Source organism: Ciconia boyciana, chromosome 3 (genome assembly GCF_034638445.1).
Source record: "Ciconia boyciana chromosome 3, ASM3463844v1, whole genome shotgun sequence".
Lineage (NCBI taxonomy): Eukaryota > Metazoa > Chordata > Aves > Ciconiiformes > Ciconiidae > Ciconia > Ciconia boyciana.
Window position 1 is genome coordinate 85,372,413 of NC_132936.1, and position 13,576 is coordinate 85,385,988.

General features: G+C 37.8%; 1 protein-coding gene across 1 annotated transcript in view; it reads right to left on the reverse strand.

Moving 5' to 3' along the window:
• HEATR1 (HEAT repeat containing 1) overlaps positions 1-13,576 on the reverse strand; it is a 40,813-nt gene that overhangs the window by 21,481 nt on the left and 5,756 nt on the right. The window contains exons 7-20 of the mRNA XM_072856429.1: positions 13,025-13,236; positions 11,634-11,767; positions 10,703-10,811; positions 10,241-10,351; positions 9,670-9,787; positions 8,298-8,405; positions 7,779-7,874; positions 6,685-6,773; positions 6,175-6,386; positions 5,776-5,897; positions 5,062-5,259; positions 3,192-3,375; positions 2,770-2,918; positions 476-668 (exon numbers count right to left, since the gene is read on the reverse strand). Of these exons, the coding sequence (XP_072712530.1) occupies positions 476-668; positions 2,770-2,918; positions 3,192-3,375; positions 5,062-5,259; positions 5,776-5,897; positions 6,175-6,386; positions 6,685-6,773; positions 7,779-7,874; positions 8,298-8,405; positions 9,670-9,787; positions 10,241-10,351; positions 10,703-10,811; positions 11,634-11,767; positions 13,025-13,236 (2,035 nt within the window). The remainder of the gene's footprint in view (positions 1-475; positions 669-2,769; positions 2,919-3,191; positions 3,376-5,061; positions 5,260-5,775; positions 5,898-6,174; positions 6,387-6,684; positions 6,774-7,778; positions 7,875-8,297; positions 8,406-9,669; positions 9,788-10,240; positions 10,352-10,702; positions 10,812-11,633; positions 11,768-13,024; positions 13,237-13,576) is intronic.

The following is a 13,576-nucleotide window of genomic DNA, read 5'->3' on the forward strand; positions in this document are numbered from 1 at the left end:
CTGTATCTGTCCCTGAAGAGGCATCAACATTACTTTTGAATTACGAAGTCATCTCTTTTCACTATAAACCTCTAGACTACACAAAACCAACATGAATCTCACAGATCCATGGCTCTGAACTTCTTCATCACAGTCCTTATATTCATGTTTAAACTCAGAGAGTTCATCTATTGCTTCTGACTGCCACATCCTTATACTGCACAGAAAGTAAGGTGCTGTAAGTGACTTGTTCAGCATAGACGCATGTTTCTTTAAACTTTTAAGATTAAAAAAAGTGGTTTCACCTACTTCCAAGCTTGGGCTAGTAACTGCAGCACTGAATCAGCAAGGAAGAGAGCTGTCCCAGCCTCGTGCAGCTGAACACAAATAACTATAGCTACCCTTCATCATGGTATAAAATACAGTAATATTGCACAAAATTAAAAAATACTGTGATTAAGTCTTAAGATGAGACATAGATACTATTTTACTTTACCTGGAGATGATGGCGATAGCAGCTGTTTCTTTTTTTGGTATGTCTGTGATTCAAGCAGTGCATAGCCAATATATAGAGCTTGAGTCTGTAGCATTGCATTGACTTCACAGTTCAGATGGTTTGAAAGGCTGTAACTGTAAGTCCATAAAATTGAAAGGAATTTGAAGAGAACCTCTGAATCTTTTAGATGTACCTTAAATTTAACCAAAAGAAAAAAAGAAAAAAGAGAAAAGCACTTGTTTAATAACTTTAATTTATTTGGCAAACTACTACTCACAACATCTGATAAACCACCCAAATCAAAGGTGTACACAGAAAGATAACCAAAGAGTAAGAGACAGTGTCTTTTGAGAAGAAAAAGTTATTGAGTAGATGCTTTTGGGTAAACAGTACTTGCATGTGTATACAAGTCCACATGTTGCTTAACAGCTGGCTTATTTAGTTTAATAGATAACTTGTAGTCTACAGGTATGTAAATACAAGGGATTTTTTTTTATCATAACAGACTGAAAACACATCCATATGAACACTTGTATAGTGTGTAAACTGCGCAAGAAAATTGTTATATGCAAAATAAAGAACTTCTATTTCCTGTTTTGCGCAGCAGTAATCTTAATATTAAAAGTGCTCTAAGTAATCCCTGACTTTTTCATCAGTCATACAAAGTGATTTTCAGAAGTCTATAAACTAGCGTCTCAGAAGAGCTGGTCATCCAATTTCCTTGTACAGCACAGCTTTCTGTGCTGAATATTCACGCTGAACTTTATTCTTAGAATTTGTCCTGGATTGGCTGTATAGGCTTTATAATAATAGAGCATGGACCAAAATTAACAAACTCTGAATCATAAATGTATCACTGACCATTGCAGACACAGGTCAGAGTGCCTTCTCCTTCCCCCCTCCCCAACAGTAATAGCTGCTCCAAGAAGATTCAATTCAGTTTTCACACATCTACACCCAATTACCTTAACTTTCCTTTAGGACCTTTCTGTCAAAATTTAATGAGGATAGCTTCTGATTTTGAAGCAGTTACCTTGTCTTCTAATAGTATCCCAAATCAATTTAAACTTCTTGCTTACTACATGGTCTGGCAACAGCTAGCATGCTTTCTGTCTGCAAGATGCTTTCTGGAATCCTAAGAGCTCTTCATTCATCAAACAGGAGTGCCCACTCAATGTCCCGCAGACTGAACACAGCTTGCCCAGAACAACTGATACAGTTTCTGACATACTCTTGCCTATTCTCTTTTCCACAAGTCCACCAAGATCTAGGTTCTAGTTATAGTAAGTGTTCTGGAGTGGGCAAAAATCTCTTTCTTGTCCCTTTCACATTAAACACCCTCAAAATCAGCAATACTTCACAAGTGAAAGAAGCAAATTATTACTGCAGCTGTTGCCTTCACTAGGTCCTAGGACATTACTAACCCTGTTCCACAAACCTTCTATAGTCCCTCCTCCCTCCTTCTCTTCTTCTGTGTAACCAGCTTGCGCAGTCAAAAATCCCACCAAAATAACATCCTTGCTTCCCTGCTGACAGCCTTTAACTACCCAGGCACTGAATCACTCTCTTTAACAGCTCAGAGTCACTACAATTTCACTAGATCTTGGAGTGACTTATAATTAGACAGTTATATACAAGAATTAACATCAGAAACAAGTTTTGTTATGAAATAGTTGCTATTCTTTCCTTCCTCTGTTTGTGTTTGTCATGTGCTGTTCTTGATGAGACAGCATCAAATTCCCACAACAGTGGCTTTGTGTCAATTACTTGCTTCTCTTTTCCTCAGAATGTACAGTTATTACTCTCTGTCATATAAAATCCAGGCTGCCAAAATCCCTTATTCTCTTCACAAAAATGTAGCACTCAATGTGGGTGAGAAAAAATGAGATGATGTTATAAGGAAACATACAATGTCTTCTAAAAGTTTGCCTTTCCATTTTTGTATTTAAAAACTAACAAATTTTACAGAGCAACTGTTTGCTTTGCTCCCAGATAGGTCCAAAACTTTTAGCTCAAACTTCAAACTCTTGCCCTTGTCCTGCAAATCAGTGTTATGTTTTCACCTTTGTCTCAAGTGGTCCATTTATTGTTTTTTTACTTTAGTTTTCTATTATTACATTTAATTAAGGTTAACTAATCAGCTGAAGCTTAGACTTTCATCTGCTCACAGTACTAGCATGCCACAAGCAGTGTTGCATGACCAGTTCTCCATTTTTCTCAGTTTTTCTTAAAATTATGTAACTGCATAATAGTTGATGATTAATAATTCAGAGCAACAAATGCAAAAATAATACCTTGAGTAAGAGATTCATCAACGCTCTGTACTGGACAGCATTGCTTCCCTCACTAGCTCCACAGACAAGTAGGTCAAATAGCCCCAACAGGAGGTGCAGGTAGTCTTGGCTATCTTGATTCAGAGATTCGGGATTCCACCAAGTTTCCTCTAAAAAATACAGGTTATAGATAAGACACAAGTGGATGCATATGAACACCTTCAGAAACCAAGAGAAAACAGACACCTCTAGTTAAAAGACGACAATACATTTGGCTGATTTCATTTTCACAAATAAATAATCTTTACAGATCTCAGTAACAACAAATGAAGAAGGTTAGGGAAGCAAGGCTTGCTTGTTTCCAACAACTTCTGAAGACAAAAATGTTAACCTTCCTTCTTCACTTCAATGATATAAAAGACAGTCAAAACCTTACCACCTACCTTTTGGAAAGGACAGAGGCGGTTTTAGGCCATTAATGAAGTTTTTCAATAAGAACAGGAACATAGCTGATTCCTCTGCATGAGCAGTCTGATCACTATTGAGCTTTTCTATATAGGCAGCTAATAAGTCCTTAGGCACCAAAGTTTCCTCTATTGTTTCAACAGACCAATTTAGGGGAGTTTCCTGTGAATGAAAATTCATTTTAGTGTACACTGTCATGATTTCGTCCAACAGAAGACAGAAATTTAGCACTAAAATTCAGCAATATTTCATTTCCAACCTCAAAAAAGATATCCTTATGAAGTGAATTACATCTCTGATTTTACATTTAAACTTGCATCTGCAGTTTTAAAACCTATGCCAGCTCTTACTACCATAATTAACAGCATACATAAGTGAGGTAACACAAGAGTAAAATACCAATCTCTCTAAAATACCTTTTCAAAGGCATTAGGAGTTACTCACAGCATTTTGTGGACATTCAGTTTCATCCCTTCAACTAGCTCTGTTCTAGCAACACAATCCATATCTTTCAGATATTTGTTTGTATAAAACCTCTTTAATGGAATAATCTGAGGTCAGAAAAACTAATTACCATGTATTGCTTTGTGTGTGTGTGAGGGGGTGCACACACAAAAACACAGCCCTGCTCACATGGGTTTCTTACACAAGAAAAAGCCTCCAAACTGTTTCAACAACAAAAAAAATCAATGGGAAAGATACATAAAAATAAGGCAAAGAAAGGTAGCAGAAAGATGCAGAAATACTCTTTCTGAACATTGTTCTTGCCCTTCTGATGGCTTCTGCTTTTGCCTCCAGGTTACCTCCCAACAAGTGTCAATACAACTGCTTAGGAAGCTGCACAATAAACCAAAACCCAACAAATTCAGGAAAAACACTTCCAATATTGTTGCAAGGACTTGCTTGAGGTTGCAATTCATAGAATCATAGAATCACAGAATAGTTTGGGTTGGAAGGGATCTCCAAAGATCATCTAGTCCAACCCCCCTGCTAAGGACAGAGACATCTTTCACTAGATCAGGTTGCTCAAAGCCCCACTCAACCTGACCATGAACACTTCCAGGGATGAGGCATCCACAACTTCTCTGGGCAACCTGTTCCAGTCCCTCACCACTCTCATAGTGAAGAATTTCTTCCTTATATCCAAGCTAAATCTACCCTCTTTTAGCTTAAAACCATTGGCCCTTGTCCTGTCACTACACGCCCTGGTAAAAAGTCCCTCTCCATCTTTCTTATAAGCCCCCTGTAAGTATTGAAAGGCTGCAGTAAGGTCTCTCCAGAGCCTTCTCTTCTCCAGGTTGAACAACCTCAACTCAGCCTTTCTTCATAGGAGAGGTGTTCCAGCCCTCTGATCATTTTTGTAGCCCTCCTCTGGAACTGTTCTTAGCATAAGCTCTTTTTCGTACTCAGCCGCATTTCCTTCTTTCCCCTATTGAACAAGCCAGCAAAACCTTTACTCAGTGACTAAAACCCTTGATATTCCTAAGCCAAACAATGACACCACATGATGCCACAGGACAGCTGGCAGAAACACCCCAAACTTTGTGCCAAGCCCACAGCACTGAAACATTTAATCAGCTGGTGGGATGCTAGCCTAAAGCTCTGAGATTCTTAATTTTTTAAATGCAGACTCTAACTGGAGTGGTAAAATGTAAGAGCATTTTTTAATGCAGACTCACTAGAGTGGTAAAATGTAATGGCAGCTTCTAGTACTGCTGCCAAGTGTGTGTTTTTGCTTTGAAAAGAAATTAAGGCAAGATTTTCAGTCCTCAAGGTCTCTGAACCTCCAGTACAAAAAGATTTCTCCATTACAAAGAAAATGCCCTCTCCAAACTGTTGACATCTTACCTCTGTAGGATCACAAGCTCTGAGATTTTTTATTTTTTTATCCAAGAAACGGAAGACTCTGATAGCCACTGAAAAATAACTTTCCTTCATCTGTGTATTGCAGCAGCACTGAACAAGCACTGAACCAATTATATGAGTCGTTACTTTCTGTCTCACGCTGTCAGATTCTGTTTCAGCAACGAGTATCAGATCATCAACCTTAGAAAAGGGAGTGGAGGAAAAACAACAACAACAAGTCTTTAAGACAGTGGGACTTCACTATGACTTTACACTATGTTTCATTTGCAAGTCAAATTAAATCCTTGTTACCTTGTATCATTGGTAACAAATTACTGTCTGCTGTAATGGTACTCTTCGGAACCTGGGAATGCACAAGCATCTGTTTCTATGATCTACCCACAAGTATACTTGTTTATTCTCTAGAATTTTTTTTCAGGAAACTAAAAATTCCTGGAATTTAGTTACAGTAATAATTTGTCAAATAGGTAATAGCTTTGCTTCTTCTTTTCCTTATGTTAAGGTAGAAATCTGCTTTATCTAGACTGTATTGGGGTTTGTTATTCAATACATATATATATTTGCCTAGCAGCTTGATGATGGCATATTAATGCTAAGAAATGCACATACAAAGTTCTTCTGTATCACATTTGTTCTACTACAGTGACCACCTGGAAAGTAAGATCTCTTAAGGTTAGGGTAACATGGTACACATACCATTTGCAATAGTAAGGAAGGGTCCCCTGAAGTCATGTTTTTAGAAAACAGCAGAATCATTTTCTTGTTGGCCTCTCCAATCAACTCTTCAGACTCGCTAGATTTAATTGCCTCTTCAAGAGCTATTCCAAGGAAAAAAATAATAATCAGACAATCTAGGTATAAAAATCACATATTAAAACATTGGTGGCTCAACAATATTTAGAAACAGTCAGAAACATACTAGACAATTTCTCCATCTTTTCAAAGAGCTTTTTAAAGAACTCTATTCACACTCACAGCATGATAGCTTGCCAGTGACAGCCAGTCTCCTTCAATTAGTGTTTAGGTTCAATAAGCAAGACATCTTAAATTGTCACAATTTTTCTTTTACCAAATTAGTTACAATTAATGCTTTACCTTCTGGCCAACCTTTCAGTAAAGGGTGTAAAGAGCAGAGATCAGATTCTGACAGACAAACAGCCATTTTCCAATCTGAAGATTTTGAATTTGCATTAGTGATTACCATAAAAGGTAACAACCGCATTACAGCTTCATCTAGTAGTTCTTTTTTCTCTTTCAAAATCTCCTCTTTGACTAAAATTTTTATTGCTCGCTCCAGAACCTTGTACCTAAAAGAGAACAAGTGATGTTCACAACCCATTGCTCAATCATACTAGCAACATTTATTTGATTTGTTCTCCATTTTCCATGGCAATCTTCTGAATCCAGACAGCAGTGAAAACAAACAAGGAATTTGTGGGGAATGGTATGCAAATAATTGAACATTTGCCTTGTAACTCAGCATAGATATAGCATAACAAAAAGTATTTGAAGTGAAAAACAGCTTTTAAAGTATTCTTTAGAGTTACATTTTTAAAATTTAATTTATACAGAAAGAATGTAGACTAAAAAAAGGCACAAACATACCACTTCCCATCCTTTGAAAGATCAGCTCCATGGAAGATGTTCAAAAGACTTGATACTACTACTTCTGGATTGACTTGTTTCCGGAAAATCTGAAAAGTAATCAAGAAAAAGAAATGAAAGTATAAGAAAACACAAAATAATTTACCATATCATAATGGAAAATGCATCTGCTATACCAAGTGGAAACAGGGATCAAACATCACTAATCGCATTCCTACTGATGATCATGTAAAAAAGTATTATCAGGGTAAACGGAAGTTATAAGGCTGCCCAGTATGCCCTCTTGATATGCTAAAGTACGGAGACTTTATCGAATGCAGAAATGTTTGGTAAAATTGATAAACAATAAGCAAACACTTCATAATTAAATAAGAATTGCTTCTACTTTACGTAGCATCTGTATGACAAAAATATAAGGCACATTAACAAAAAATACTGAAGTTTAAAGAAGCACTCGTGCTTCTAATTCCTATTTTTTAGTGATTGAGAATGAATGAACACACAAGACCAATTATACTACTGCTAATAATATTCTCCACTACTACTAGCAGAAGCAGTAAAGAAGACTGTTACTCCAGCTGGAAACAATCAGTACAATGCATACCAGAGTCCTATCCAGTAAACCTGAGCTGGAGTTTAGTACTTTGCCACTATCAACTGATCAAATGACTCTCATGTGGAAAAACTCAACTAAGCACTTCTCACTAGCGTAATGACTTGTCACGGCACCATTTTCCATCCAAAAGGCAGATGACATGGCTTGCGTTTTCATAGAAAAATGTACAGGATAAGCAGGAAGCACACTTCAAATAATAATCAAAGATTAAAATATGCTTTAGCAGCTACATTAAAAAAAATCAATAAATTCAGGTGAACTGCAAACACTTTGGGAAAGATTAGGAAGCAGAAATTTGGGGGGGAATGTGAGGAGGCAAACAACACAAGCCTCCTAAATTTGTGCTGCTTCATCCTGTTAAAGGACAAAAGCCGTACACTAAGGACATGAGTAGAAGAAGGGCAAAGAATACATTCCAGCCACACATATTCAAGACCAGCTAAAATCTCACCTGACATATCAAAAGATACATGCTTACCTCCAAAGAACCGAGAGCAGACATTACAACATCTCTGTTGTCATCCTTGAGCCGACCAAAAATTGCTTCTTCTATGAAAGACTGATCAAAGCCTTCCTGAAAAAATAAAGGTAAAAAAAGAGCCAAAAGAAAAAAAAATAATTTGTTGGTAGCACAATTTACAGGCTTTTAAAGAAATATCTGAATCCTAGTACAAGAAAAGCGGTAACATCATCTACATTAAACCTCAAATAACAGGCAGACTAAATTTCAACAACAAAAGAAAGAAAAACAGAACTATCCATTAACTTAGATTTTATCTTAGACTACAAGCAGCTTAATAAACAAGAACTACATCCAGACTCCAGAATAGGGGCAAAGGGTGACAGAAGCCTACTGAAAACACCATGAAAAACAGTGAGGATGACATATGAATAGTTTAATGTACCACTCATCTTCAACTGATATGTCTGTCAAACAGCTTTTTGAAGATATTTTATGTTAAGTCAGTTCTGTAAGTGAGAGATTCAGGACACAAACCTTTGATGTTTCAATAACATCTTTCAAATGCTGAAGAGCCAGAACCCGCACAGCTGGCTGAGGATGATTCAAACTAAGCAGAAGGGAGGTATCAGAGTCTTCCAGAAACTGAAATACAGATTTCAGAGTGACTCACTGCATGTTAAAAATACTTTAAGTATATATAAGGATAACAGGAGAAATTCTTTCAGCAATTTTTTGTACCAGAAGAAAACCTGCATAATTCAGACCCAAAAAGCATCAATAACCGAACAATAATGTTGTATAACTGTTTCAAATTTGGTCTTCTTCACTTTGGCAGACAGTTTTTGGAATATAGCTTGAAAAGTACAGTAAGCCACAGACACCTTTTTGTCCTAGAAAAGCACTACGCTTATCTAAGCATTCTGAGAAAGCTCCAGTGACAATGTCAGTGTGACAGAACACAGATAGAAGCTGTTAAAAAGGCATCCCTGCCAGTCCAATTGTGTGCACTTATCTCAGGAACCTTAAAGGCTAGAAGAGAGTCACATGCCTTTGTTCTGCATGCCTTGTTTTTCTGTTAATCCACTTGTTATTCAGTCACAGAATCTGTGTCTTTGTTAAATCAGTGCAAAAATACATGAAGCTCTTTTTTATGTAGTTTATAATCTTTTCCTAAGTGCTTTCAGTCTTTCAATCATTGCAAACAAGAGTCATAATACTAACCATCTCTTATTAATAAATTCCTTGGACAGATCTGTTGCACTCATGGTTATTCTGTGTTAGGCTGAGTTTCAATTGCTCTTCCAAAACAGCACAGGAAGAACTCTGTAGTCACTCTGATCTTCCATGTTAGTGACTGTAAACATTCATAAAATCATTGCAACAAAAAGGACCGAGCCACCTTCTCTCAACAGCGATAAAGCTGTTTGTCAGCTTCCCCAAAACAGACAGCTCTGACATTGACAAAATCTTTAAGTAAGATGAGGCTTTGCTGGCACCACCACGTTGTCATTATCAACCACTACAGTATATGTAGTGGCCATGTTCCTAAGGAAAAAAATTATTGATAGCAATCGGGGCAGGTGGAAATGTATAAATTTTAACCATTAAAGAACGCCCACACTCATGACTGTTCATGAGAAACACGAAATTAGAAGATCTGATAGCTTTTGATTTTTACCACAGTTTTGATCAAGTGTGTGTCGTCCCCCCCCAAATCACATTTAAGTAAGTTGGGGGTTTTTTGGTTGGTTTTTTTTTTTTGTTTTGTTTGTTTGTTTTTTTCCTGGTGGGAATGGTAGAGATTTTGTTTAGAAAGAGGAAGAGAGACCAGAACTTTGCCAAAATATCAGCCTTCTGACAGTATAACCAGATAAGAGCTAGGGTCATGAACTGAGCTTCTACCTACCTTGTATTTGCCACAGCTTAATGAAAGAGAAATAAACTGGTGAAAAAGATTTTGGTCAGCCTCATCTGTGCAATCTTCCAGATGCTTCTCCAACACAGAGTCTAAGGCTTTAGGATACCTGCCAACAGACAAAACCCCCAACATTTTCCACAGAGAATTACAGAAGACAATGTATTTACTAGAGAAATACAGGGAAATACAAGGAAGCTGAATGCACACGCACTCATCTGAACCAGCTATTTTAAGTAGCTTTGCAAAGGCAATCAACCATTATGTCTTAAAACAGATGAAAGATATGCAGACCACTAGGATAAATAATGAGCAGAAAAGGTCATGCTACACAGCAAACAGCTGTACAAAGCCAGTAGGTCTGTGTCCATGTATTACAGTGATAACAAAATATATAAGGACAGATCAGTAAAATAAAATTTGGACAAAGATTAGGAGTCAGTTATTTTTACTGTATTTATTTGGGCAAGAATATTGTGCTTACTACACCCAATAAGCCAAGATCATAGCTGACATCACCACTCTACAGACTGTGGGTCTGTCATAGAAAAATGGAACTTACTTTCTCTCAAGAAGTCTGATAAGAGGAAGCATCTTTTGATTGAGTGCAGCCATTTTGGTGGGATTAGATTCAATCTCTGTACCATAGGAGATAAACTCTTCAAGAAACTTGCTAAAATTAGAAACAAAAGAAAAAGCCACCACTTTTCGGATAGTACAGTTTTCATTAATGTTATAAATCACACTGCTAAACAGGTTTGGATTAATATGCATTACTTATTGCAAGTACAGATTTGCTCCCTGCCTGAAGTTTCACTCTGTCCCACAAGGACTCCCACAAGTGCTAAAAGCATGGCTCTTCTGGACTACTGAATGTTTCAGTTTCAAAATCCAGGGTTGGAGTTAACTTACGAACTCAGAAAAACATGCTTGTATAATGCTAACGCCATTGTCAGGAATTAGTTGTTATTAAACCAGAAATGACTGTAGTACTGCAGAAGAAAAATAATCAAAGTTAACTCACGAAGCCAACAGGTGATCTAAATCCTTTTCCAGTGGTATACTCTGAAGAATAGCTTCAAGATGTCTGATGTAAATGTGGTTCTCTGTCTCCTCAGATTCTTCTTGTTCCTCTAAGGACAACATGGAATCATAAAAGAGGAACAGGAGTTTAAGAATAACCCCCTCATACTAATAAAAGTTAATAGCTTGTACGGGCATTATCACCTGGTGAACCAAGCACACAACTTGAAGACCACAATGTTCATTGATTACTAGCACTAACTCTCCGTACGCTGCTACCAATGCTTTATACCAATATCATTAAAATGCCAAAGGCTGTATTGCTATCAATAAATTCAAGTATGCTTTGGAATGTTCCAGACCAGCTACCACAACCTGTGCAACTCCCTACAGCAACTCCCTACCGCATTACCTGGCATGAATCTGGCCCTTTTCGACAAAAGAGCTTTCCTAACCATAATTTGGCAGTTACAAGTCCACAGTGCAAACAGACTTACTAGTGCAGACACAGGCTACTATTGCATGCCAGTCAGCCTCGCTGTCCTGGACCATTGCCAGGCACGTTTAAGTCACCAGGTAAACACAGATCTCAAACTACATATGGACTACATGTAATCTACCTAAAAATTATTTCGCAGTACCACAATACATCTCTGAGAGTCAGAAATTTCATACATTAAAATTAAGTTACTGCTGAAATACTGCAAATCAACATCTAAAATCAAAGCAATATAGATATAATGCCTAAAATACCCCCCTCTATAGGACCTGGAAGAACAAAAAGCAACACACACACAAAAGCTCAATCAGGTCTTCACATGTATTGGTGCAGTTTTAATGTCAGAAGCAACTAAAATTACACAGCTACGACATTGACCACAGCCATCTGTCCATAAGACTCAACAAAATTGTAAAAATGTATGCTAACTTACCCGTATCACTTTTCATGACAGTGCAAACAAGGTGAGGCAACAGGTAATGCAGAAGAGGAGAGATATCATAGCTTGCTGAAAGGCCTTGCAAAAGCGTTACCAGTTCTGGGGTTTTGCACAGATAATTAAACGGCCTGCACAACGGAACAGGGAAATAAAAAAAAAAAGTATGTATGCTCATCTGGGTTACCAACACTTTCAAACCATGCAGACTTCCTAAGGGTTCAATTTTCAGCATCAGGTAACAGCCTCATTGTAAACAAATGCTGAAAAGATTCAAAGGGTTCCACTTCCTTATTGCCAGAGGTTTATTGGTGCATTTAATATCCAAGAAGAAAACAGGGTACTGCCAGTCATGTTGAGCACAGCTGCTGCAATGGCACAGTGAACATACCTATGTTTTTGCGAAGTTGGTAGTACAAGAAAAAATACTTGTATGAATTGCATCAAGAGATATCCTCACACTGCAAGGATCTATCTATTACCCTGAGGCAGCAAAGGAAGGGATGAGAAGTAATAGCTCAATGACAGGAGATCCTCAAAGAGAGCAGAAGGAATTTCCCTTCCTGCTAAAAAAAGTGTCTCTCGTCTCCTTTTATAAGCACCTGGCTGGATGCTGCATAATGCATCAAGCATGCCTGCCCTTAGTTCCCCACACCTTAGCTTTTAACCCATTTTCCTCTTCTATGACTGCGTTCAAGTACCTGGAAGGTAATCACCGTATTTATCCCAGCAAAGATTTGTTCTATTGGAATACTCACGCTAACCTCTCTGCCAGCATACAAACTCCCTGTAGCATGCAGGACTTCCATCACCATGTTCAACTGCACATTAACAGCACTAGCTAACTGTATCAGGGCAGGGCAGACAGATTGATGGGAATGAAATACTACACGTATTTCCAGAAGAACACCTAACTTGTGGGACCAAAGAAGTCATGGTACAGAAGGACTTACACTTCAGATGTTATAAACTATATGAACTCAAAGCCCTTCCATTGAAGGGACAGAATTTCTTTTTTCCAAGCTATTCAAATAACCTCAGATTTGCACTCCCATTATTATGCTGGCTTCTCTTCCAGGATTCCCACTTTGAAGAAAACCTCCTACTGGCAGGGTTCAGTTTTGCACATTGACAGCAACCCTTTACTAAGGGAAGTGGCAGGAGAGGGACCAAAGGATGACAAAGTCACACCACTGAGACTCCTTAGCTGTAGCGAGCATACAAATTTTCAAAGTAAGCCAAAGAAAATTCTGAGCCCTTTGAAATGTCAACTACCAAAATTTCTGATAGGAAAGTATCCCTTTAATGAGGAGGATAAAAAAATTCAAATTATCAAAGTGCAGTCTGAACTTTTAAAAAGTGGGAAAACTCAATTCACATAGACTTACTTTTTCCCAAGTTTATCTCCTTTCTGAGTTTGTAGAAGTAGGTTCAAGCACGCCACCCCATCCCTGACTAATGAGGGCACTTTCGATAATGTCTTGCTTATCTGCAACATCAAGGAATGTACCAAGGAAGTCTCCACTGTCACTTTCACTGTCACCTGGCAGATTATCATGTATGTTGCAGCTCTGTAATCCTGTATAGAAGATTTCAAGCCCTAGGAAAAGAGATAAAGGTGGATTTTTAACACACACAAATTTTAAAAAAAGTACATTAACATAAAAATCATTTTCATTCTGACGTCCATGGAATCACACTACCTTCTTCTCCATATGTTAACTTTTGGGGGATCCAGAAACTCAACTTTCAAGAAGAAAAAGCTGTCATGCAGGGTGCACACATACAGAAGACACATTCATTAACTGCTGCTCTGTTCATTAACAGAGCAACAGTCCTGGAGGAAAGAGGATATTAAAGCAGGCTGTGCACCCTGACTCCATTTCCTCATTGTTTAGCACGATAAGTCTCTAAGGCAAAGAGGTTCATTCAAACTGTGT